Raw genomic sequence first — 25,807 nt, forward strand, 5'->3', positions numbered from 1 at the left:
TCAATTTGTAATTAAATTATATATATATATTTTTTTTTAATATTCGATCAAGAGAAATCGAGCTCAAAGTGGGGTTGCTCTTTAAAAAGTACATTCTTAATTAAATTTCAACAAAGAATTAAAATTAAATTACAAATATTCCGAATTTTGTACATTTTCTGGTATATTTTCTATAAGTATTTATATTTTTGGTATTATCCACCTCTTTGAATTTAGCCACATTGCAGACAAGGAATAGGTATCAAAACAAAAGACGAAAAATTGAATTTCTTGCACAAATACAATACAATACAAGGAAAAATATTTCGCAAATGTTAAATAAATAATTTTGGCGTTGTTGTTGCAACTCAACACATAATTATGAAGCTGTACAAGCTTAACACGCACACGCGGGGCTGCAATAAATCTTACGGTAAATCTTGCAGGAGTTTGCTCGCTGAAAATTGCGCAAACATATGAATTTAACCTTATGACGATTTTTGTGAGACAGATGCGGACCTGTTGATGAATCCTAAGGACCACCCCAACGCCAACGTCGGCGATGTGGTGGAGATCTACGCCCCGGACGAGGAAAACGGCACACACCTGCTGCTCCAGATCACGGAGTTCAACAACAGCTGCGGCCGGGATGTGATCAGCATCGAGTCGGGCATCGCCACAGCCTTCAATTTGCGTTCCTACACCAACGTGGTGATGCGTATAGTGGATCCGGCAGACGTGGCTCTAGACTCCATAGAGATAACTTTCAAGGACCAGTATATGGGGCGCTCCGAGATGTGGCGACTAAAAACCTATTTGGTAAGGGAAAAACGCATTATGAACATTTAAGATTACGACTGTATCCACACTTTCCGTACAGACTGACACCTGCGTGTATTTGAACAAGAAGATCGACTACAACGACATGCAGATCCGGTGTCAAGTGTACGAGATGTGGTCGCAGGGTGACCGCGTGGCCAGCGGCGTCATTACGGAGGACACCAAAATCGTGTTTCGCAGCAGTACCTCGATGGTATACCTGTTCCTGCAGATGTCCTCCGAAATGTGGGACTTTGACATCCATGGCGATCTGTACTTCGAAAAGGCCGTGAATGGCTTTCTCACGGAGCTCTTTCAGAAGTGGCGAAAGCTGAGTTGCAACCACGAAGTGACCATTGTGCTCTTCTCGCGTACTTTCTACGCAGCGAAAAGTCTGGACGAGTTCCCCGAGCACATGCGCGACTGCCTGCAGCTGGACTATAAGGGTCGCTTCTACGAGGACTTTTACCGCGTTGCCATTCAGAACGAACGCTGTGACGACTGGTGCACGGTGCTTGGACAGCTGCGCAAGCTCTTTACCTCCTACCAGGCCACCGTGTTGCGCTATCACGAAAGGGAGCACATGAAAATACCGCCTGCTACCAATTCCTCGGCCACTCAAGGCAACTTCCTGGAGGTCTTGAACATCTCTCTCAACACATTTGAAAAGCATTATCTGGACAGGACGTTCGATCGCACCGGACAGCTCTCAGTGGTGATCACACCGGGCGTGGGCGTTTTTTCCGTGGATCGGGAGCTTACCAATATCACCAAGCAGCGGATCATCGATAATGGCGTGGGCAGCGATCTAGTCTGTGTGGGGGAGCAGCCCCTACATGCGGTCCCGCTGCTCAAGTTCCATAACAAGGACACCACTCTAACCTCCGCGGATGACTACTCCCTGCCGCACTGGATAAACCTGAGCTTCTACTCCACGAACAAGAAAATAGCCTACTCCAGCTTCATACCGCGGATCAAGCTGCCGCTGTTTGGTTCGCAGCAGACCCTGCACGACGCCGGAGGCGGTGATTGCGGTGGCGATGAGGGCGATGAGAACGAGCGCCACTTCCTCAGTTGCAATCAGTCAGAGTACAAGCATAACTCGCTCTTTGACTACGATGCGTACGACGAACAGATCTTCCAGCCTTTGCCAGCTCAAAGCACTTGGTGGGCATAGAGTTTGAGATTTTTTCTCTGTCCTAACCTAACCGAAACTTTTTCACAGCTCTCTGCAGCGCGTGGTGCGGGCCAAAAAAACGTCGGTTCCGAGTCTAGAGACATACGCCTATCGGAACAATGACTGGGAGAATCTCACGCCGATCCAGATTCCGGCTATGCGGCGGAAGATGTCCGATCCGGACATTCATCACGGCACCTCTGCTATGCTGGCAGCCTTGGTAAGTGCTTCTTCTTTGCGGTGTCCAGCTAGTCGAACCTAATCCCCTCCTAGCAGCAGCCGGACACCACCAATCTCTCAGAGTCTCTAGCCTCGGAGAAAAACTCGCGGAGGACTATTGTCAGCATTGCGCCCATAGTGCGTCCCGGTCGCGCCCTAATCAATCCCTTTGATCCCTCGCAAGTGACCATTAAGTTGACCTCGAATCGACGCAGATGGACGCACATTTTTCCCAAGGGTCCAACAGGAGTGCTTATTCAACAGCATCATTACCAAGCTGTGCCGGCAAAGATAACGCCTGCGGCGGGTCAGCCGAGGCCGTTGCAGCAGATTTACAACAATGGCCAGACCGGCGGAAGCGGCAACAACAACAATAACGAGCAGGAGGATTATGGATGCGAAAGCACGGAGCAGTACGACCGGGTGTCTAGTCACTCGCTACTAAGCAAGTCCGCTTCCACACACAGCTTTGTCATGTGCGATGAGAAAATCGACCGTAAGTAATATTTGTATAAGATCGACTTTACAATGCAGGACTAACCCTCCTTTATCCCTTTCCGTTTTCATTGGTAGTCTTCAAGCGGCGACAGAACTCGCTAATGAACGCCCTGCCCGCCAACGTGCCCAACCTGACGGACACCCAGGCGAAGTCATACCTCTGGGGAGCCACCGGGGAGCAGGAGTGGACGCCAGCAATTACCACGGGTAAGTGTCGTGCTCAAAGTATGGGGTTTAATGTTTTGGAGATGCTATCATGACCTGAACTATTCGCGGTGATGCCTCTGAAAAGACTCTATCATCAGATTCAGTCTGACTCTGCTTGTCCGCCAGAATATGTTCCTCCGGCTCCTTGTGCTGCTGCTCCTTTTTGGAGATCGAACCTTAATCGCTAAGGAGAACTTTGTGCGGCCGTCGCACCTGGCTCATTTCCTAGATAGGGTCGGTCGAGTGCACCGCCTGCATGCCATCACCATTGTGAACAGCCTGGAGTCGATCAGTGCCAGCTATCTTAATGAATTGCATCGCCTGCTTCGAAGCAACAGCAGCAACCACTTCTACTTGATGCCGCAAATGACTGCCACGGATGAGGAGACGACCCATGTGCGGTTCAGCCGGCTGCAGGACGAGGAAACGCTGTACGTGGTTTTTGCAAGGAACACCAGGGATGCCATAATTGAGTTGCAGGCGCGACGAGCCCGGGGCAGGCGCTACTCCAAAACCATGTTTCTGCTAAAGTGCAGAGAGTCACCTTCGAGTGTGGCGGACTTTTTCGAATTGCTTTGGAAACTGCAATTCCGCTCCGCCCTGGTGGTGGTGGCCAAGCGAAATTTCTACCAAATGGACCCGTACCCCACCATTCGTGTGATTCGTATGCGCCGGCTATCCGCCTATGATCCGCATCATCTGTTTCCTCTGCCCAATCGACGGGACTACAGGGGCTACCGGCTGCGCCTGCCTGTGCAGCAGGATGTGCCGAACACGTTTTGGTACAGGGATCTCCATCGATCAAACTCTTGGCACCTGGACGGAGTGGGTGGGATCTTGGTCAACCAGCTGATGTCGCACCTGAATGTGTCGCTGGAGCTGTTCTCCCTTGTTGTGAATGGATCCAATCTGTTGAACATGGCCGCGCTTACGGATCTCATTATCCACGGCTCGGTGGAGATGAGCCCGCATCTGTTTGACACACTGCATCCGAATAGTCAGGTGGACTACTCCTATCCCGCGCAGGTGGCGCCGCGCTGCTTCATGATCCCCCTGGACAACGACATTTCTCGGAGCCTTTATGTCTTTCTGCCTTTTAGCTTGACGATTTGGCTGTGCCTGTTACTCACACTGCTTCTGGTGCACTTCCTTTTTGTGCGTCGCCTGATGCCGGACTCGCAGCTCTGGAACATACTTGGAGTGCCGGGAGCTGGGACGGTTAGATCCCAGAAGCGCAAGCCAGGACGAGGCCTTTGCGGCCTGCTGATCCTTTTCGGGATCTCTATCCTGTGGCAGTTATACAGTACCAAGCTCACCTCCTTTCTGACCGTAACTCTTACCCGTCCGAATGCTGGGAGCTTAGAGGAGCTATTTCGGCTGCCCTATCGCATTCTGGTGCTGCCCACCGACGTGGACGCCATTGTGGCCTCCCTGGGACATGGCGAGCAATTCGCGGCCAAGTTCAGCTTCACGGATCCCGAGCACTTTGACGCGAAGCGAATATCACTGGATCCGGAGTATATATATCCCATAAGCCGGATCCGCTGGGAGTTCTTCAACCTGCAGCAGCGCTTTTTGCGCAAGAAGCGCTTTTTCTTCTCGAAGCTCTGCCACGGTACTTTTCCCTTTCAGTACCAGCTGCGCGTGGACTCGCACTTTAAGGACGCCCTGCACCGCTTCCTGCTGCACGTGCAGCAGGGCGGACTGGCAGATCGCTGGCTGGAGACCTGCTATCGGCGGGCCCATCGCATGGGCTACCTGAGGGACTTCTCCACGCTGGCTGAGATGGAGGAGAAGTTAAGGCTGCGGCCGTTGGCCCTCAACATGCTGGTGCCCGCCTTCAGTCTGTTTCTGTGCGGATTGTTGGCCAGCAGCATTGCCTTCGTGGTAGAGATAAACCAGAGCTTTGGGTGCAGACAAAGGCAACCTAACCGCAACACTAACCGTCCGCCCGCCAAGCCCGGGAATTGGGGGATTAATGTTAATGCATCTGAAGTAGCTCATTCCTAACTAGAAACCCACCCACGTCGCAACTGAATCGAATATCAAGTCTAATCTAACTTTTGTATGATTCACATTATTATTCCCCCCACAACACCCACAATCCACGAACGAATGAACCCAATTGGACCACCTAACCAAACGAATCGAAATTTTCAACCATTATTCAACCATCATCGAATCCCATCGGTCGTTTAGTTCAGCACCTGAGGCCGATCGTCGAGGGCGAGCACCATCATCACCTTTTGGGTGGCCTGGATCCGCCCGCCGATCCGGAGGCGGGTGTCGGCTGCGGAAGAGGAAAAATCATTATAGGTTTGGACAAAATACAAATTCCACCACTCTTTCTCTTGACACACTTTGTACAAAAAGCATAAGCGATGCATCCGAAGCACACACAAAAACCACACACGCCACCACTACACACGAATTTCGTAGAAGCCTTCTAAACTATATGTATATTTTGATCTCTGTGGGCGGATGTAGATGTAGATGCCTTTGTGCTTAGTTACGGCTTTAACCCAGAAAAGAAGATAGGTTTTAGGAGTATTTAGAATATGATTTTTGATTTTCAGTTTAAAAAATAATAAATTAGGACTACATTTTGTTCATATTCACTAAAATGAACTTCTTTGTGAACACAGGAATGAACACTAGTTTTTTATACCCTTCCATGGTTTTATCATCTCTGTCAGAAGCTTTCAACGCAGTGGAGTCGTTTTCAACCCCATAATCCATATATATTCTTGATCAGCATCAACAGGCATATCTTTCTAGGCATGTAGGAAAGGACAAATTTTTTTGCCATTTTTCCCAAATTTTATAAGGGGTTACATCGTTAAAATGTAAAAAAAATGATAAAAATTTGAATTTATCTTCATTTTAAAATGGGTATGCAGATTTGTTAACCTAATTAAAACTAACATAGGAAAGCTTTCCGAATTGAAATTAGTCCCTTTTTGACTTAATTATGAGTTTTTTTTAAATTTGATTTCTTTAAAAAGTTTGCTCTAAAAATTAAGATAAATATCTACTAAAAATATGGCATTATAATTCAGTCAGAAGCTTATAACTCTGGAAGGAGTCATTTCAGGCCCTATAATCCATATATAATCTTGATCAGCATCAACAGGCAAATCTTTCTAGGCATGCAGAAAAGGAAAACATTTTTTGGCCATTTTTTTTCAATTTTTATAAGGGGTTACATCGTTAAAATGTAAAAAAATTGATAAAAATTTGAATTTATCTTCATTTGAAATTGGGTATGCAGATTTGTTAACCTAATTAAAACTAACATAGAAAAGCTTTCCGAATTGAAATTAGTGCCTTTTTGACTTAGTTATGAGTTTTTTAAAATTTGATTTCTTGAAAAATTGCTTTAAAAACAAAGATAAATATCTACTTAAAATATGGTATTATAATTTTAGTTGAAAATTAGTTTCTATATTTTTAGTATAAATTAGGAGCTTCTTTATTTTGTGTAAAGTATAAGTTAAGGTTAGTGTTTAGAAAATAAATCTTATAAATGGTTCTAAATAGTCATTACGATGAAACCATCGCAAAATTACAGATATTTTAGTAGCAATGCCGTATTTACTTATGGGTTGACCATCATCCCAGTCTGTAGGTTATCCTGGCTTTGCAATCACTCACCGTCACCCGCTTAATCCCCTGATGAACCCTTTAAACCCTGCCTGCCCCTAGCCACAAAACCCTATGCATGTAGTTTATCAATTAATTATATAGCAAGTAATTGTAGATTAATCCGTAGTCGGTAGAGAACTCCACCCGAAACCAAGCACCACACTTGCACAGACAACACACAGCCATCGGGAGGCGGTAGTCCTAATGGACATGCCGCCCACTAGAGCATGTGCAGCATGTTGCCGTTGTGTAGTTCCTTAGCGCTAAGCTAGCATGTTTCGCCCACACGCCACCTGTATCCGTATATTGCGCACGCCTCCTCCTCCCACATCACCACACGCTAACCCCATCCGTTGGTGACAGCTCTCGTTCCCGTAACGGACCGGAATCCGTCTGCTCTCCCTTGGTTATGATTTTCTTAGTAGTGTTTCTGGGCTTAAACGATTTTGATTTTTACACACCTGTACCACCGGCGTTGGCTTTCTCTCTGCTCTTATCCCCTCGATGCTGCCGAGAATACCCCGTGCTTATATCCCAATGGCTCCGTTTGCAGGCGTCGACTGGAAGTCGCTGACCATTCCCGCTTGCCTGCCCATTACCACGGACTACTTTCCCGACAAGCGCTCGCTGAACAACGACTATGTAATCTCTGACTACACGCTCCTTCCGGACGATGTGAACCATGAGTATGCGCAGAGCAGAGCCGTCTATCGGAAGCCCCTGTCTACGGAGGAGGTGTGCAAGGAGATCGTTTCCCAGCGTCTCGCCCAAGGCTTTCAGCTTATTGTGGTCGACGAGAAGCCACTGTCGATGCTCGGCGGCTGCTCCTCGGGGTCCGCTGTGCTGCCGTTGAAGCCGCCCTGTGAGTCCAAGAAGGAGTACCTGCTCTCCATCGGTCGCATCTTTCACAAGATCTCGCTGAGCGGTTCAGTGATCACGGTCACCGGCTACAGGCCAAGGTGAGTGCCGCTCTATTTTTCCGGTGCGGAAGATAATACCTCAAAATGAATCCCATTTTAGACATCCGTATCCTCCGATAAATGTGGACTACCGATACCGCTTTCATGCCCCGCAGCACGAGACCTACGAGATATCCGGCGTGAACTTCACCACCGAGAAGCTGGAGAATTTCAACTGGAACCACATGGATCTGTATATCTGCACGCGCGGTGATGTGGACTATCCACTTATGGAGGTATGCAAGCACCCTCTGTATGTGCAACGAGCATTTGTATTACCCTTTGACTTCTGCAGAGTCTGAAGTACTGGCGCTATCGCATGTACCTGTTGCCCAAGGAGAGCATTGTCAGCAAGATCGCCAGCTGCCAGCACTGCGATGTCTTCCCGGACGTAACGACGGCGGACAATACACGAGAGCAAGTGGAGGACTTTGTACGCCTGATCGAGGCCGTCAGCAAGCTGAAGCGCCAGTTTGCGCGCAAGGCGAGAGTAAGATTGAATGGAGTCCTCCTTGTCTTGGCTTTTGTGCATTCGTGATATGTTGCGTTGATTCTGTAACTGCTGCGTTCTGTCTTCTAATTGACTAATCGTCCTGCAAGCAACATGAGCAGTAGATCGACCTAGGAGCTTTTTCATAGAATCGATAAATAATTCTCTCTAACCAGGAACTGATTTGAGTAAACCAAGAAAGGTTATAATTGATTTAGACATACATTTGTGATACTGAAGACACAGCGGGTTGGAAATTGAAAAGGTTTTTCAAATTTAAAATAATGTCAACAAGTCAAATTGTCGTTAGTGCAAATTATAACTTAGTTTGTCTTTTAGAGAGAAATAAGACTAAAGCTTGGACTATCCTTGCTTTTATTACCGAAAGTTAATGATTCGGAAACTTGCATAAGCACTTCTTATTATTTCTATCGTTAAAGAAATATTTTTAAAAATGATTCTGCACTTGAGGATTTTAAAAGAAATTAGGTGAAAACACAATGGTAACCAGTAGTTTGAGACCTTATTAACCCGTAACCCATAGCTCGATTTTAGTGCCCACTGCCTTGCCTGTCCCATGATGTATCGAGTATCTCTCGCCTCCTTTTCCAGGACAGCCCCATCGCCCACAGCATAACCAAGCGACGACACAGTACCAGCATTATATCGAGGCCTCAGCCTAACCAGGTTATCTACTCTACTTTTACTCAAGACCTAACGTAATGCATTTTTTTTTGGTTCCTTTTAATGCGCACCTCTTGTATATTTTCGATTTAAAATTAACTTTCAACCTTGCGCACGTTTGAGTTAAATATATTTGTTTGTTGATCATCACAATTCGATTCAGCGCAGAACGTTTATCATCTAATATTTTTGTATCTCTGTTTTCCTGCCACCCTCTTTCGACCTGAACCTAATCCGAATCCGAAACCAACCCTCAGGGACTCACAAACTCTCCGTTTCGGGAGCGAGTCGGCAGCAATCGACTGCCGGAAAAACCCAGGTTTTTATATCGATTCCAACATAGATCTAAGGACCCCTGTACCCCTATCTCTATTTCTTTCTTGTACACATAAAAAGACTCATACACAAAATCTCACACACACCCACACCCACACACACAGTACTGCATTTGAAAAAACCAGGATCCGTAATAATTATTTGCATTGAGTGTATTAACAGTTGATTTTTAGTTTAGATTTAACTTTAATGGCTTTGGTTTTCTTATTTATGTAGCAAGTTAAATCTGTCATCCTAATATGTATATTAGATCTGGATAAAGAAATGAATTATTTACTACATTGAAAAGACAATTTAATATGATCACTATATAATTCAATTTCTTTAAGCCAGAGATGTCCATATGCTATGGGTATTTTGGAAAGATAATAGTCACTGTAGAATGCCGTTTTTTGTTGTTTACTCCAAGTTTACGGTCCTTGGTATAAACTGCACGATTCGCTGCGGATTTGTTTGGCTGCTGCTGCTAGCTGGTTTTGCTGCCAGGACTCTTGGATCGATGCGGTCCTTGGGAGCCTGGGCCCTAGGCTAATTGTACATTTTGTTACCGGCTTGTTGGTTATTATCCTCTTCGTTTTTGTACTTGTAGTCCTGTTGTTACTTGTGCATCCCGTTTTACAGATGTTGGTTTGTTGATTGGTTTGCTGTTTCATTTCCTCGGTTTCGTTATGTATTTTTTGATATAATTTTATTTGGTATTTGGCTTTCAGCAGCATGACACACCTAGACTCACTGAAAAGCATCATAACCCAATAAACTCACCGCAGCAAAGGTTTGTGCCACCCGAAGGGGGTCAGGACGGACTCGACGTCTGCCCACTGGCTCCCTCCGTTTATCTATCATGATTCCGACTAATCCCAACCGAAAACTCATACCCGAAATCTTTAACACTCACACATTAGATTGGCCTGCTGAACCCCTTAATCCAGAACCCATACACACACCAAACCCAACATGTATGAGGACCCCGCTAATTGTGGCCACCTCACCGACCTATCTAATCCATTTATCTCCATCCACTTCCCGACAGCATAAACGTGCGTCCCAAGGTGGAGAATGGCCGGATCTCGCGCATATTTCCAGCCACTGACGCAGTGGCTGCAGCTGGAATCGCCGCCAGAGATGACCAGGACGATGGGTGAGCAGTTCAAATAATTAACAAGCTAAACTCATTTGAGACTTACTATTGCCGCCTTAGCTTTCCTGTTGACATCAAGTTCAGTCCAAATGCCACGCTGGTCGAGATCTTTGATGCCATGAAGCATCCGGTGACGGGAGTGGGCTACTTTGCCCAAACACAGTCGCTGCCCTCCTGCACATTCCTCTCCTACGACGCCCTGATGTGGCTGAAGACCCGCCTGAATAACGGACGACATCCCCTGGATTTGCTGGAGGCTATGCGAAAGTAAGCAAACTTCGGGAAGCCGAAAGCTGCTCCAGAATATATGTATATAAATAATAGGGTCGAAAATAACTCCTTTAAATTGATTAATTTACAGAGAACGCATGATCTGTCATGCCTCGGGAGACTGGAAGAGGGCCGTGGTGCCAGGCTTTGTCTTTTATTATGTGGTGCAGCAGGACAAGAATGCCAAAGGTATTTCCATTAAATCTATAACCATTTATTGATTGATCTAGAGATTGGTCGTCCTATCATTTAGATTACGCTCCGCCTCTAGGTGACTATAGCGCCTTTGTCAACGAGTGGCTCGAAATCGAGTTCCAAGGCTGCAGCTTCCTCTGGCATGACGAAGTGCTGACCACACCGGTGCCAAACTTCCTGAGGGACAAGCCGGCTCCGCAGTCGTGGACTGAAACCTGCAGTAATACAGAATCATTGATAATTAGTCCGCTCTGGCTGATTTTATTATTATAATTATCACATTTTATAGAGCGCGTTTATCGCCAGTCTCATTTGGAGATCGATGTCAACCAAAAGAGCGATCGCATGGAGTGGGGTCATGTGAAGCATCACACTGTGTTGCAGCCCGGTTTTGCCTTTGAGATTGTGGTCGAGTGGGTGACCTCATCGGGTCCCATAGTGGCGGACTTGGTAAGCGGAAGAGTTGACGATCCATATTCATTTTTACTTTAATTTCTGTTACTTCTTGCAGATCGGTGGCTGGATGCGCAAGGCGAACCAGTTTAATTTCTTGGTCTCCGTGCCTGCGGATCCCATGGCGGAGCCATTCACAAAGAAATCGGATCCTCTGAGAGGCCCCATCTTCATTCCCCTGTGCACAACCTTCCTGCCCAATGGAGCGGCCCTGTTCGATGGTATTTAAAAATATCTATAAGAATTCTTTTAGCGCCTCGATGATCTTGATTATATTCGCAGAGTTCCCCGAGGAGAGCCGGTCGGATCGTATGCTGTTCTTGCAGGAGGCCATTCTAACAAAGTTTGGATTTCTCCCTTGTGTTTTAGAGAAGAAATATAGCATCGGCAAGGATGTAAGTCGATCTTTATTACCTCAGGATCTCTTTCAAATTAATCTTTTGGGTTACTTTCCTTAGCTTCCAAAGGAGTATCAGTATGTGCATTGCACTGGAAACATGTTCGCCTTGATACGGTAAGAGCCCATCGCTTGTAAATATATCCATGCTCCACGTTCTCCACCGTTGTCCTTCCAGCTGCGCTTCCAACAACTACCAGATGGAATCACCCATTTTGCTGGAGGCGGCTAATGTCACGCGCTGCGTCTATGGCCACACCAACAACACGAATGTGCCCAAGAAGGTGGGCTTCCTGTGGGCCTGGAACCACATGATACCCAACAAGAAGTGGAAGGCCCAAACCATTAACAACTCGGCGGATGGTGAGCTGTTTCAACTGAAGATGCTCAAGGATTTCCGTGAATTCTGCTCGAACAGTGACCAGCGGCTGTCTGCTTTCTGGACGCAGTCCCAGGAGCTGAGGCGCAAGGCCCAGAAATTCGAGTTTAACAACAACAATACGGATGACATCAAAATCAAATAGATGACGAGTCCAGGTTCGTTTCGTTCTTTTAATTGTAAATAAATGCAAAGTATATTTCTGTTGAATATATTATATCTAAAATATCCTTCGATTTTTACTAGGAAATTTAATTTATTTACCATAAAATAAACTCAACACGTACATAATTTTAGAATGCGGGAATATACAATTGATAAGCTGAGGGGTCACCGGTGTGGTCAATCCCAGTCGTCTTCGTGATTCCTTGGCTAAATCTAAACCTACTGGGGTCTTCTTCGCATGCATTTTACTTAATTTGTGACTGTGCTTTGGTCGTGTGTAATGACGGTGACATTGATGGCCTGGTTACTGGTTACTGCTGGTGGCTGGTGCTGGTTACGGTTGCTCTTGTTAAATGCTTTGGTATGCTAACGGACGTAATGGCTTTTATACCTCCCCCAGGAAGGCAGCCAGCGCCACCCGATCCCGCTGCAGCCAGGCGGCGTTCAGGCGGATTGTCTCTACGGCCTGGGAAACGGTGCGTTCGCACCCGGGTATCTGATTCGTTTTAAAGAACTCCTCCACCTCCCTGGCCCGGTCCTCGGTGGCAAAGTTCTCGATGAGATACTTGATCAGTCGGGAAAGAAGGAAGCCGCCCTACAATGCGCCAATCGAGAGATTAAAGTAAATCAGAGAGACTGAGAGGGGAACTCACCTGGTAACGCTCCAGTAGCTGCTTGTTGTTCTCCTTAAAGAAGTCCCATGCCATATCTCGCCCTTTGGGATTAATGGCCACGGCAACGATTACAAAGACTGAGTCTTGGGCCCTTACCTCACCCTGGAAAATGGAACGAAATTGAGCCCCAGACTCGGCTCTGGTCTAGTATATATACTCACCGACATGGCAAAGTCGATGACGCGTCGCAACAGCTTGACGTCGCTGCAGCAGCCCAGAGCCCGTGAAATGCGATCCTGCTCCTCATGCAGATCGGTGCTCCTGTACAGGGAGAGCATCTCCTCAAAGACTTTCTCGTCGCCATCCTGGAGCACGGCCTTGTAGCAGGTGGTGCGCAGATCGGCCGGCAGTAGATTCGTCCCAGTCACATGGCTGCGGAAGCGTGCGCGGGCCGTCTCTATAATATCCTCACTTCGGAACGAGACGAGCCGGGTGAGAACCAGACTACGGAGCAGCGTGTCCAAGTGGTTCTCACCGTCGCGCGGCTCCCAACCCAGACGTTGGGCCACCGGCTCGTACAGATTCCGGCCGAAGCGATGAAAGTCATCCATGAGATCCGTGTGCGAGATAAGAATATGCAGATTGGTCAGCGAGTTAGTAATCGCCGTCCACACTGTATAGTTGGTCTCGTTCCTGTACGAATCGACCAGAGCCAGGACCTCAGCGGTACTTGCGTGGCCGGCCTGCACCATGGCGAACATGTCGTCTATCAAGCCCAGACGATCCAGCGGTGGCAGCTCCATCCTCTCCACCGCGGGCATAAGCTGCTCTAGCATCTTTGACGAGTAGCGGGTGCGGTAGTAGCCCACGGTGCCCGGGTTGATCTTGATCCAATCACTCTCTTCCACATTCTCCAGGATCACCTCCATCGAGGGTTTGTCCAGCAGGAAGGTCTTGGCTATGCCCGTGGGATTCTTCGAGGTCGATACCGAGATGGGCACCGTCCATAGACAGTTCTCCTCGGCCTGCGAACCATCCGCCGTGAATTTGCACTGATTTAGGCGCAGCACTCGCTTTGAGCCACCCCTCTGCTCGGACTCCACACTAACCACTGGGAAGCCCTTGTGCTGTGTCCACGACGACATCACCTCAGCCACTTTCTTGGAGCTGGCCTCCTGCAGTGCAGTCCACAGGTCCTCGGTACAGGTGTTTCCATACTGATGGCGCGTCAGATAGATGTTCATTCCCTTCCTGAAGTCATCCTCGCCGATATAATCGTGCAGCATGCGAATTACCGATGCGCCCTTGTTGTAGCTAATCTCGTCGAAGATCTCATCAATCTCAGACGGATGGCCCACGGGCACCTCAATGGGATGGGAATTCTTCAAGGAGTCCAGCTCGAGGGCGCGCGTATACATATCGGTGACGAACTGCGTCCAGATGTCGTACTCCGGAAAGAGATGGTGCACGCACAGAAACTCCACGAACGAGGCATAGCCCTCGTTCAACCAGAGATGGGTCCACCATTCCATGGTCACGAGGTTGCCTGCGTAAGTAAAATAATTTATAGAGTTGGAAATATTTTCTCTCTGATATCTGTCATTTATGCATATACATAGGTATAGAATGCTACATGGTCTTTCGCAAGACTTCCAACTCTGGGATTTATAAATCCCAGAAGTATTATTGAGGTTTGCATGAATTCAAAATCAAAAGCATCAAAATCGAGACATTGGAACCAATAGCGTTAAAAAAGATCCCAGTTTCCAAGGAATCTGCATACCAAATGCGAAGGATTCCGGTGCTTTTTACTTTTAGAAAGTCAACAGAATGCATCAGAGCATCAGTGGCTTTTTTTGTGATCTTGCAAAGAGTATGGGACAAAAATCTTTATAACTTATACGCCCCGAATATACATATGTACATAAATATATCATAAAGTAATACTCACCGAACCACTGATGGGCGATCTCGTGGCCCACCGTCAAGGCAATTGATTGCTTGCGCATCAGCGACGTGTTCTTGGGATCTACCAGTACAAAGGTTTCGCGGTAAGTGACCAGGCCCCAGTTTTCCATGGCGCCGGCAGAGAAGTCCGAGATGGCAATGAGGTCCATCTTGGGCAGGGGATAGGCAATATTGAAGTAGTCTTTGTAGTACGGAAGCACCTTGGTGGCCACTTCCAGGGCAAAGGTGCCCTGCTCGCGCTTGCCTACGGGCGTGAAGACCCTGACAATGACGCCGTCATCAGACTTGCCCTCCACATAGTCGTATTCGCCGACAACGACGGCCACCAGGTAGGTGGACATGATGGGCGTGCGGTCGAAGCGTACACGTCGCAGTCCGTCCGGCAGGGAATCCTCCTTGATGACGGGCATATTGGACAGTGCCACCCGATCCTTAGGCACCACCAGGGTGATGTCGAAAGTGGCTTTAATGGCCGGCTCATCCCAGCAGGGGAAGCAGCGGCGGGCATCCGTCGCCTCGAACTGGGTAACGCCAGCATAGCGCTCCTCGCCGTTGGGTCCAAAGTATTTGCTGCGATAGAAGCCCTTCATCTTGTCGTTCAGCTCACCCGTAAAAGACATGCGTAGGACACCCGCTGTCTCCTTGGGGATCTCCTGGCCAAACTCCAGCGTTGCCGTCTCATTCTCAACCGAGTAAACGATCTTCTCTGGCTTCAGTTTGGTGCACTCGTAGTCCAGTTCCACCGAATCTATTGTGATATCTAGGGCGTTTAGTGTGATCTGGTTGGTGGGCTCCTTGACCTGCAAAATTTGGAATCATTATCAATCAGGGGTCATCGTCAGAAACCGTTATGTGAGAGCCCCGATATCTGAAATACGAAACCCGAAATCAGATAGCAGAAACAGTTAACTGAGCTGCCCAGGAAAGAAGGAGATGAAGAAGCGTGGTGGAGTATCAGCAGAGCAGTTACTTCAAGGTCGTAGAAATGCGGCTTTCTTAGCTTTAACTTTGTTTGTCAGTTTCCGGCTTAGGCCACAGGGCATCACAGCAATCAAAGCAAAGCGGTTGAAAACCAGTTTAGATTCTTTTTGTTTTTAGCCAATTGCATACCCTGCCTAACAGTGGATCCCACCGTCTTCGCATAGATCCTCAAGCTAAACCAAGAGCGGTAATTTTCATTATTAAATATATATAATCTTGACATTTATACAAACTCTTAGTGTAGCTCAGACTACGTTTTTTTTAAACTTTATATTATTAATGTTGAGGGAATACAACTGTTGAAGCAATACAAAAAATATATATAATAATTAAAATACAACAATCCGTTTTTCAAAAAAGAAAACTGGATAAAAAAGGAGAAAATATGTAAAAAGTTATGGTTTTAGTTTTTTCTATTTAGTTTGTTTTAGTGTTTAGAATTCTGAGGATATATTGTTGTTTATTGTGATCTTTTGAATCATTGCTTTATGAGAACAATCCTACGAATAGCAGAGTATCCGTTAAGGCGACTCAGGTAAAGCCAAATATTTTCCCTGTTTGACGTACAAAAAACGTAAACAAAATGAACCGTTATGAGCGGCGGTCGTCACAGAAAATAAAAGAGATTGCCATTGCCTCGAATATAATAATAATAAATTAAATGCGCGGCACCCGCAAGTGCCAAAGCCGACAGACGAAAGCCATCGCCAAATCGCCAGTCATCATCATGGTTCCTTGTGCGCCGACAAAGCAGCAATTGTGCATGGTACTTCCTCGTGGGCGTACACACTGTACTCCACACCCGCATCCATATCTCATATCTATTCATCTGCGCCGGGCGTAGCGGCATGCATGCAAATTCGTAGCATAAAGAGAAATGTTAACAAGGAGAATGTTCGAAACCGAAGAAATATGTTGTTTTTGCAAACGTCAGAGGAAAAAGTTCACACAACGACGACGACAATGCGGGGCGAAAAGTGAAAGTGCCCGCGGACCATAAATAAATGGAAAAAGATGGATGCGAGGAGGAGATACAATCCAACTTCGCAGAAGATATAACTTTTCAAGATACACTTGTTGAGTGCTTTCGGGCATTAATCCTTAATATAATATCCAGGAGAATTAAGCGGTATTAACCTATACTCACCTGGACTTGCACCACAGTCTTGCCCTTGAAGGTGAACTCCTCAAGATTGGGCTGCAGCAACAGCTCGTAGTGCCTGGGCACCACATTCGTGGGCAGTCGCTCGAACTGTGTCTTCTGGGCCATCTTTTGCTGCTCCAGTTGTTCCTCTTGGCTCTGGATGTGCTGATGCGCCCGCCGCTTTTGCTGGTAATTACACTGCGCTTGATGTCGATCTTCGCCTGGCACAACGTCTGCCGAGGTATGAGCTAGGATGACACGGTACTGGCTGCACAAGTCGCCTAACAGGGGGGCGTCGCTGCTCTTGAGACTGGAGCCGAGTGACGCTGACGAGAAGTCGCGATAGAACTGCTTTTGCACCTTGACGAACTGCTTCGACGAGATGAGGGCGTTGAGGTGGCCGGTTTCTACTCGGAATACAGGCTTTACTGTCTTATCTGTCACACTCCGGGGGTTAACTGCCGTCCGATAGTGGTTAGCAACTATACTGCACGCGGAGGTGGAGGAGGAGTTGTAGGGGGAGCTCTTACTGTTATCGCCGTGTTTTTTTAGTAGCAACAAAGGTCTGTGGGTGTTGTTGGCAGGGGGAGCACAGCTCTGGATAATTCTGGCAGCTGGAAAAGAGGGAACAACAACAGGCGAGAATTCGGTGTTAGCACTTTTCAGTTAGCGACGGATCCAAGCGTGAGTTGCAACTGATAAGCGTTTGTTATTTGATTAGCAACACAAGAAGAAGCACGGGGAAGGACGAGGAGCGGTGGGAAAACGCTCTCACCTTCGCACAAATGCTGCTCAAAGTCCGAATTGGTTTTGGCTAGCTCCAAGTTCAGTTTGCCGAGTTCTGCAAGTGAGGAAACGCTATTATAAACCGAAGCCTGAAACTCGCGGTGGAAAAGTAACAATATGCGCCAACAACACGCTTCGCTTCGTACTATCGCGCGGAACGCTGGGAGTGGAATGGCCGACGGCAATCAGCTGTTTGGCCACCCACGCAACCCGATAAATGCCAATGGCCTAAGTTAAACCATTGTGTAATCACCGTTTTTTAGCTTCCAAGCCTGTTTGGCTGTGCGAATTCCACCTTTTAGTGCATGCTTGTACATGGCTTTGGCCCCGAACCAAACAAATTAAAATAAAAACAAACTACCGGTAGTGTCTGCATAGAGCTGAAGGAACTTCGATGAAAATCACGATACATCGATGTTTTTAACACTTAAAAAAAATGTTTTTTTGGCGACTATCGACGTTTTTACATCACAAAGTGATATGAACTTGATAATGGATTGATAAGTTGAATTAATATATACCAAAACGAGGGTACTTACCTGAGCCTTCTCCAGCTGTTGCTTTTGATCGGGAAAGTAGATACACTCCCTGAATACTACATAGAATCCAGAGTTTTAGGTCATGGCTTTGGTTGTTGAAACCCTTACATGTAGTACTGTATTTTTTTAGTAACAAAATACATTTTTTAAAACATATAGGTCCACCATATTCTACCGCTTCAGTCACCAGTGCTGCCAGTTGATTTTTGTATCGATATTTCGTTATCGATTTTCGAAAGATTGGCAGGACTGCCTCGGAGTGTTTTCTCTGGTTAAAGAATAAATTTTTAAAGCACTTATTAAAAAATTGTCGGGTAAAAAGGTCGTTCCCGGTTTCGTGGCGCGTTTTTTTTTTAACCCTTCCGAAAGCCCGTAAGAACAGTGCGCTGTTTCCTCGCTTTCTTTCCTCAACCCCAACCTCGCTTCCAGTTTACGCTCGAGGAACGCCAGCCTGGCCACTACGTAACCGTAAAGTCTCGCGGTTGTGCAATCGAGAAGGTGCATATAGCTGCTAGCTGCTTTTAAATAACCAAAATATGATCCGGTGTCCCAGGATGCTGGTGCTGCCAGCCTTAATAGTCGCCATCGCCTGCCTGCTGGTCCCCTGCCACGGAACGCCTTTGGAGTGGGGTAAGACGGGGGAAAGAGAAACCACTGAAAGGAACATACCAGTTACGGATGCTTCAGTTCACTTGACAACCCTTGACAATTTAAAAATCAATTCGACATAAACAATGCAGTGGGTCTTATGTAATCGCTTGACATTAACCCAAGCATATTCCACCGTGCAGCGGTGTGTGCTTGCTATCACATATCACAGCTATCAGCTGACTATCAGAGCTGCCTCGTTCCAAACAACCGATTCTTTTATCTCATTATCAGTGGCAGCAATGCACACGTCGCCCGATAAGTAATAACATCGAATTCAGTTGTTGTCTTTGGCTTTCTCTTCGAGCTGATAACTGTACTCTCGCGCTCTCTCTCTATCGCGCCATCACCTTGATTTTTTAGGTTTAACGTGGCTGGCCGAATACAGTTCAATCCAGCTACAACTTCCAAAACTGGAAAAGCAAACTGCATTGATTTAGATAGCTGGGGAAGTTTTTGGAACTTCAAATATTAATATTTTGGTGGGAAAATTCTGTAGAAATAGCTGAAGTACGATATTTCGTCACTAGGACGGCCATGTGGGTCTGCTCACTTAGTTTGTCACGTACGCCACAACATCGACATTACCGGTCTTGTTTAGATTACGCCGTAGCCATTTTTAATGTTTCATTGGTGCTGATGGTGTCCTTTTTCCGTTCCTAAGAAGTGCTTGCTTGCGTTTTTCCACTGTGGTATTTCGATCCCATTACATTCCCATCTGTGAATAAACCCAGAACTGCAGGGAAACCTGATCCAAACATACAGCACTTAGACCACGTGCAGGTAGGGGGGCATTCATTAGAAGAGAGTTGGGAGGGTTCGATTCGTGACACATTAGAAGGAGCCCGTGCCAAAATCTATATCGAACTGCTAACGTTCCGACGGTGATACGGCAAATTTCACGATTTGTATTGGACAGTCCGTAATACTTACTAAGCAGTTAAGTGGCTCCATAATAAATTTCAATCACTTCGATAATGATATTGACGGAAGGAAAGATCCAGAGACTTTAAGAGACTTCACATTTACACAATAACTTCAATTAAGCGGCACTCTATAATTCACCGTGGTAATAATTCTCATGAATAATATATTCATCCAAGGAAGTATTTTAATTAAAATAATGAAAATGTAATTTATTCAAACTCACACCTCGTAATCTTGCTTAACTCCGAAAAGAATTAAATAAATTCTGAAATAAAATTTAAATAACTAAAGAAAGGTAATGATCTAGTACTTAATGTTTGATTAACGCTTAATTAAAGGTCGACTTAGTTTAAATAACTGAATTCTCTCTAAGAGTACCACAAATTAATTTGGCATTAGGTATATTGACTATTTAGCATTTTCTGCATCGATAAAAACGTTGACCTCAAAACCAGAATAGTGGAGGTCAGCTGTCGAGGCGTTGGAAAGGTTCGTTGTTCGCGTGGTAAATGCCGCTTAACTAAGCCAAGCTCTGTTTTTGCAGCTCTTTTTCTTTTTTTTTTAACCACCAATAATTGGCCAGCACACAGATATGTACATACATATGCGTGAATCATGAATAACTAATAGCTGCGAAGTCTGCCAATAACTATCAAGTGGAGTCAGCAATATACATTTTAACTTGTAATAATTCAAACCTCAAAGATTTATAGCGGCCTAGGCTCTCCCAATATCAAAACATTTTAATTGCGGCTTATAGGTTGTCGATATTAATCCAACTTCTATAGTAACTCTACTTGGTTTAAAAGAGGCACCAAAATCGATTCCTTGATAAAAGATAAACTTGTCTACGGACATTAGGAATGTGAGTTAAGTCTGTTTTATAACCCCCACTTTCTTTACCATGGGATATGGGGTATGAGAGTTCAATTTCGCAATTAGGTTTTTGCCGTCGCGTTGTGTGTAACTTCATAATTGAGGTAAACAAGTTCGCAGTTTCTGTATCTTGTATCTATTGGATACCAGTTGTTGTGGTCCTTCGGTGACCTACAAAGGTTTTCGACCGAACACAACGGGGGCCATTGACCAGGTCGCAAAATGCTTGGATAATCGATCTGATCGATTTGTTATGGTGTTAAAGCTTGGGAGTGAGAATGTTAAACCTTGATATAATGTTCCGGAACCGCTTTCATTCCAGTTTTTTTTTCCGCCAGCTGCTAACCTGCGCTGCACGTTTTCCATTGCCATTTCCTTTTCCGTGCGAAGAACACGAGTCAGGATTTTGCTTGCATGCTGCACGAGCAGCAACAGGTGTCGCAGCTGTTTTATCATCGCCATTAACTGGCCAGCCTTCCTTATTCAATAAATGACACGCCCCCAGCAGGAACAGGTTGTTCGATCTCGTTTTGGGAATGGGGAGGAGGGATTCCAGATTTGGTTTCGGAATTGCCGCCATTTGCTTCTTATCATATTTATTGCACACCGATCTTGTGTACAAATTTCAAGGTTTACTATTGATTAGGAGACGCGTATTTTTTAATGCGCTTTACTGATTCTAAAAATATATGCATGTATTTACAGTACTTGACAACACTATAACGTTACTATATTAGTTGAAATTTATATGATAGGAAGACCTTACTGGGACTCATAAAATATAATACTTTCCTTATTATTTTCTCTTGAACTTTACCTTGAAATAGAATTATTTAACCCTGAATATACGAATATGATTTCTAATTTCTAAGCTCAAAACTTACAAAACGTACGTAGGGATTTCCCTCGGGCTTTTTACTGGTTGACGTCTTTAGTTGCTTGTCACCTTTTGACAACGCCTTATCACATTGGGGCTAGACGTTAGACCCATTTAAATGTTTTTCGATGATTTCGAACTGTCTTTCAATATATTTTCGCCGCATTAAATATTCAATTAATAAACATAAAGCGCACTTCGGAATTGATTGGAAATTTGACTCTTTTGGAAAGTTAAATGACGACCGACGCGAGGGTTTTGACTTAACAGTGTCAAAGGAGGGTCCTTGCCTTTGATTGAACTTAATTTCCGTAAATGAACAGCGGGTCTTAGACGATTTCCACTCGTATCGATATAAATATATAAAGTGTTGCGTGTCGACGACCGGTCTATTTTATCAAATCAAATCAAATAAAAAAACGCATATCTCAACCAAAAAGCCACTAATTTTAAATCGGAAAGCTTTTCTATGTTAGTTTTTGTTAGGTTAACAAATCTGCATACTCAGTTTAAGATGTATAAAAATTTGAATTTTTATCAATTTTTTTAATTTTATAAAATGGGAAAAAATTGCGACAAAATGTCATCCTAATTTTTATGCCTAGAAAGATTCGCCTGGTGATGCTGATCAATAATATATATGGATTATAGGGTCGGAAATGACTCCTTCCAGAGTTATAAGCTTCTGACTGAATTATAATACCATAATTTAAGCAAATATTTATCTATATTCTTATAGCACAATTTTTCCAGGAATCAAATTTTAAAAATTTCCTAACTAAAAGGCACTAACTTTAATTCGGAAAGCGTTTATATGTTGGTTTTTATTAGGTCAACAAATCTTTATAAGCTTCCGACTAAAAGTATAATACCAGTCTTTTCAAGAATGATAGGGTCCGAAACGACTCCTTTACAACTGCTGTTTTGGTTTCATTAATTAGTTGTTGGTTTGTCCTTTTTGCTCAAAAAAAAAAGCATGCATAGGTTTAGTTGAGACAAGACCTTAGAAACTTTTTAGCTTTAAAGGATATTTCTCAATTAATATTTCTATTTCTAATATTAATCCTCTGACTTACAGAATACGCCGTCACGCTGAGGACGAAGATCCAGTTCATGGATAGCTCCTGGCAGACGATAGCCACTGCTGCCCACGAATTCGACGAGCTATCCGCCCTAACATTTGACGAGACCGAGGAGCTGATCTACTTCAATGACCTTAAGCACAGGAACGGCAGCATATTCTCGCTGAGAAGATATCCCTTAGCCGCCTCTCATGTGGCTGAGCAGGCGGTAAAACGGACGGGTGACGAGTCTGTGGGAGGATTGGCCTATGATCCGCTGAACAGGAACCTCTTCTGGTCAGACACCGAGCACAGGAAAATCTTCTTTGCCTCCATCGACAGTGAGGCGGGTGAGGCGCCCAAGGTTCTGGTGGATCTCAGCCATGAGGGAGGTCGGCCTGATGGCGTTGCTGTGGACGTCTGCCGCCGAAAGCTCTACTGGACCAACTCGAACATCACGCATCCTTCCGTGGAGAGGATCGATCTGGATGGCAGTAATAGGACCGTGATTATCAGCACCAACATTGACATGCCCAAGGGTATTGTGGTGGACCAACTCTCCGACCGTCTCTTCTGGATCGACGACCTCAAGGGCGTCTTTTTTGCGGTGGAGAGCTCGAGGATGGACGGCTCCGATCGTCAGGTGGTGCTTAAGGACAAACACCATGAACCCCTCAACTTGGCCGTGACCAACGATGCCATCTACTGGACGGACCGCACCACAAAGGCGGTGTGGAGTCATCCCAAGGTGCCGGCGATTAAGGTCACCACAACAGTCAGGCCGTTGGAGACGGAGGACACAACGGATGCCATTGAATCCAAGCCCGAGAGCGATCCAGAGCCTGTACCGGAAGAATGCCCGTTAGTGCGCGTGGCCAATCTCAGTGAGGAGGCCAGAGGAATCGTGGCCCGCACTGGTTTCTACCAGAGACTCCAAAAGGACGCCCACTGTGCCAGTATTGTGCGGAAGGTGAAGCAGCGCTTGGAGGAGAAGACCATGAGGCATAGCAGAAACTTGGTGAACGAGAAGATGGCCCAGCTGGAGCGCGACCATTGCATGAACGGCGGCAGCTATATCCCGAACCGCGACCTCTGCATTTGCCCGCCCGGTTTCAAGGGATCCCGGTGCGAGATCCGTGAGTGCCACAACTACTGCGTCCACGGAACCTGCCAGATGTCGGAACAGGCCTACCCCAAGTGCTACTGCCAACCGGGATTCAGTGGCGAACGCTGCGAGGTTAGCAAGTGCTCCGGATTGTGCCTCAACGGGGGCCATTGTCGGTTGAGCAACATCGAGGAGAAGGAGCCCAGCTGCGAGTGCCCTGCAAAGTTTGGAGGAGCCCGTTGCGAGCAGAACTCCACGGAGATTTGCTCCCTTTTCTGCCGCCTGCTGAAGCACGAACCTGAGATCTATGTGCCCTTTGGCTGCCACAGCATGTAAGTCTATTGAGTGTGGTATTTTCTTAAGAAATCTAATCTTACTAACTACTCTTCCGCCCTTCAGTTGCGAGGAACTGGCTCAGGAGAACAGCACCAATATCGCCATTCCCCAGTATCAGCACCTTGATGTGTGCCTCACGCCCAACGTTTGGACTAGCAGTGTAATCATCATCTTGGTCGTGGGCATCGTACTCAGCCTGCTTCTGGTGGCCATTATCGTGCACGGTGTCCGTCGCCTGTACAAGCCGAAGAGGCCTCGCATCAGAAAGACCTTTGTGGTGCGCAAACAGGCCAGGACAAACTCTGCCGGGGATACGCCGCTTACCAACCGCCCGCTGGCCACCGAGCAGTGCGAGATTACGATAGAGAACTGCTGCAATATGAACATCTGCGAAACGGTAGGGATATCGGGAGAAGAGTTTTGCATAATAACACGAAATAAACTATCTCATCCATATTATATTGCAGCCCTGCTTCGATCCCAAGCTGGTGGAACAGACGCTGGCCAAGTCCAGCTGCAAGGAAGACAAGAAGATACTCATCCAAAACATGGAGGATGAATTGTACTAGGGCACATCAGACGGAGAAAGACCTGCTGCTGCTGCCCTACCCAAACAACTAACTACAAACTGAACCTTGTGATAGTCGTCGTCGTCGAGTGCGGATTGGTATTCGAGCTTGAAACAAGCTGCTGCCCGCCCGGCCCTCGACCCCGTTAAGCCGTCAAGGTGCTCGTCTAGGCAACCGGTGACCAGGAACCAACCAGAGCCTGCCTGGAACAACACACTTAACACTCGCCAAAATCATTTACTTAAGTAACTGAAGCAACATACACATGTGTACTTAGCGAATCCTGGGAGCGTAACGTGCTTCGGTCTTTCGTTAATTTATTCTATCATCCCAGGATTAGGATTTGTTTTCTTAGCTTAAAGCTCAATATTTTATATATTTTAACATTTTTTAATTGGTTTTTTTAGTTTGAAAATGGAGCTATTTGAAATCGAAATGAAGAAAGTCGCGCGACTGACACCTAGCTTTAATCAAAATGAAATAGGCACGGGATACCCAAGAACCTGTAGATCTTAAGCAAAACGTAGACCATTGTGATTGTGATTAATGAAGATAAGAAGCCCTTGAAGCTGCGTAATTGGCTAACCCTTTCAAAATGAGTCACTGTTTAAGATGCATGCACCTGCTGCTCTTACAAGCAATAGGTTGCGCCACCTCCCAATAATATATATGTACATATAGAATATGTAAATTTACAGTTTCTTGGCCTTATCCCTATTTCTGCACCTAAGACACGTCAGGGAACCTCACCTCCCCCCCCCCCCCAAAAAAAAAAAGAAAAATGAAAAAAGGCAAGAGCGGCAAAAGAAAACTCCCGGAATGATCGAGAGTGGTAAATATTAATGCATAGTTTAATTTTAGTCGTAGGTCCGTAATAAAAGGGTTGAATAAAGAAAAACAACATGCAGTTGTAAATATAAATGGATGTGACACTTACTTGCATTCCACCAAGATTCTGGATTTCATCACGAACTTAATTCCGGACGATGAGGTCATGCACGTCTTTTGCTGCATTTTTTTAATTTTATAATTGAATTTTTTGGTCCTTTGTTCTTACACTTTTCATTTTAAACACTTATATGATGTCGGAATTTCACAAGAGACACTCCGATTTTAAATACGATTATTAATTTATGTTTTAAGATTACGTCTTGGATTTTTGGGCATATCACACTTCTTCAACAATTCACAAAATGCTCCGATTTTAAGTACGATCAGGGGAATCCCTATTAGAGGTGGTGATATTTTCACCTTATCAGCAGTGTTGCGAGAACCTGAGTTTTTTAGACATGTAATAAATATGGTAAACTGGCAGCACTGATCAGTGCTGCCAATTTGGATTTTTTCCCGTCAAAACTGGCTTTTT

At 45.7% G+C, this 25,807-nt stretch overlaps 3 protein-coding genes across 23 annotated transcripts; 2 read left to right on the top strand and 1 right to left on the bottom strand.

The window, feature by feature from the left end:
* Window positions 1-216: 216 nt before the first annotated feature.
* On the top strand, window positions 217-12,073 carry Iml1 (GATOR complex protein Iml1). Of its 16 annotated transcripts, none has more exons than XM_020945931.2 (21): window positions 217-412; window positions 491-798; window positions 860-1,965; window positions 2,024-2,195; window positions 2,249-2,690; window positions 2,768-2,899; window positions 5,099-5,215; window positions 7,098-7,503; window positions 7,565-7,739; window positions 7,799-7,993; window positions 8,606-8,680; window positions 8,935-8,996; window positions 10,044-10,151; window positions 10,212-10,418; window positions 10,513-10,610; window positions 10,675-10,836; window positions 10,906-11,066; window positions 11,128-11,290; window positions 11,352-11,464; window positions 11,528-11,583; window positions 11,645-12,073. In XM_020945931.2, the coding sequence occupies exons 1-21, from the start codon at window positions 361-363 to the stop codon at window positions 11,988-11,990; spliced, it is 4,656 nt and encodes a 1,551-aa protein (XP_020801590.2). In that variant the 5' UTR covers window positions 217-360; the 3' UTR covers window positions 11,991-12,073. The 16 variants fall into 16 exon arrangements, 13 of the variants coding, with proteins under 13 accessions (XP_020801590.2, XP_020801591.2, XP_020801592.2 ...); XM_020945932.2 differs by lacking the exon at window positions 8,935-8,996 and adding an exon at window positions 9,727-9,785; XM_020945933.2 differs by having other exon boundaries at window positions 2,252-2,690.
* On the bottom strand, window positions 11,999-25,760 carry Psa (puromycin-sensitive aminopeptidase). 6 transcript variants are annotated; one of them, XR_015270154.1, is made up of 9 exons: window positions 25,379-25,749; window positions 18,043-18,310; window positions 17,493-17,558; window positions 16,721-17,331; window positions 14,576-15,392; window positions 12,846-14,170; window positions 12,664-12,786; window positions 12,110-12,605; window positions 11,999-12,047 (listed from the first exon to the last, which is right to left on the bottom strand). XR_015270154.1 is itself a non-coding variant. In XM_086825924.1 (8 exons), exons 1-8 carry the CDS (start codon window positions 25,382-25,384, stop codon window positions 12,396-12,398), a joined length of 3,426 nt encoding a protein of 1,141 aa, XP_086682050.1. In that variant the 5' UTR covers window positions 25,385-25,749; the 3' UTR covers window positions 12,082-12,395. The 6 variants fall into 6 exon arrangements, 5 of the variants coding, with proteins under 5 accessions (XP_086682050.1, XP_086682051.1, XP_020801605.2 ...); XM_086825924.1 differs by lacking the exon at window positions 11,999-12,047 and having other exon boundaries at window positions 12,082-12,605; XM_086825925.1 differs by lacking the exons at window positions 11,999-12,047; window positions 17,493-17,558 and having other exon boundaries at window positions 12,082-12,605; window positions 25,379-25,741.
* On the top strand, window positions 18,233-25,362 carry cue (Low-density lipoprotein receptor repeat domain-containing protein cueball). The gene is made up of 4 exons (XM_020945949.2): window positions 18,233-18,672; window positions 22,449-23,868; window positions 23,936-24,269; window positions 24,340-25,362. The coding sequence occupies exons 1-4, from the start codon at window positions 18,579-18,581 to the stop codon at window positions 24,439-24,441; spliced, it is 1,950 nt and encodes a 649-aa protein (XP_020801608.1). The 5' UTR covers window positions 18,233-18,578; the 3' UTR covers window positions 24,442-25,362.
* Window positions 25,761-25,807: the final 47 nt, after the last annotated feature.

This window comes from Drosophila serrata, unplaced genomic scaffold, assembly GCF_035046125.1.
Source record: "Drosophila serrata isolate PLE 108 unplaced genomic scaffold, ASM3504612v1 contig_116, whole genome shotgun sequence".
Classification (NCBI taxonomy): Eukaryota; Metazoa; Arthropoda; class Insecta; order Diptera; family Drosophilidae; genus Drosophila; species Drosophila serrata.

What these genes read in the sequence shown, in the direction of transcription:
- Iml1 (XM_020945931.2), top strand. Translation starts at nt 361, where the DNA reads ATGAAGCTGTACAAGCTTAACACGCACACGCGGGGCTGCAATAAATCT. An exon ending in TTGCTGGAGGCTATGCGAAA is followed by an intron (nt 10,419 to 10,512) that starts GTAAGCAAACTT and finishes ATTAATTTACAG; the next exon opens with AGAACGCATGATCTGTCATG. An exon ending in GTCGTGGACTGAAACCTGCA is followed by an intron (nt 10,837 to 10,905) that starts GTAATACAGAAT and finishes CACATTTTATAG; the next exon opens with AGCGCGTTTATCGCCAGTCT.
- cue (XM_020945949.2), top strand. Translation starts at nt 18,579, where the DNA reads ATGATCCGGTGTCCCAGGATGCTGGTGCTGCCAGCCTTAATAGTCGCC. An exon ending in CGGAACGCCTTTGGAGTGGG is followed by an intron (nt 18,673 to 22,448) that starts GTAAGACGGGGG and finishes TCTGACTTACAG; the next exon opens with AATACGCCGTCACGCTGAGG. An exon ending in CCCTTTGGCTGCCACAGCAT is followed by an intron (nt 23,869 to 23,935) that starts GTAAGTCTATTG and finishes TCCGCCCTTCAG; the next exon opens with TTGCGAGGAACTGGCTCAGG.
- Psa (XM_086825924.1), bottom strand. An exon ending in AGACTGTGGTGCAAGTCCAG is followed by an intron (nt 15,393 to 16,720) that starts GTGAGTATAGGT and finishes CAAATTTTGCAG; the next exon opens with GTCAAGGAGCCCACCAACCA. An exon ending in TCATCGACTTTGCCATGTCG is followed by an intron (nt 12,787 to 12,845) that starts GTGAGTATATAT and finishes TCCATTTTCCAG; the next exon opens with GGTGAGGTAAGGGCCCAAGA.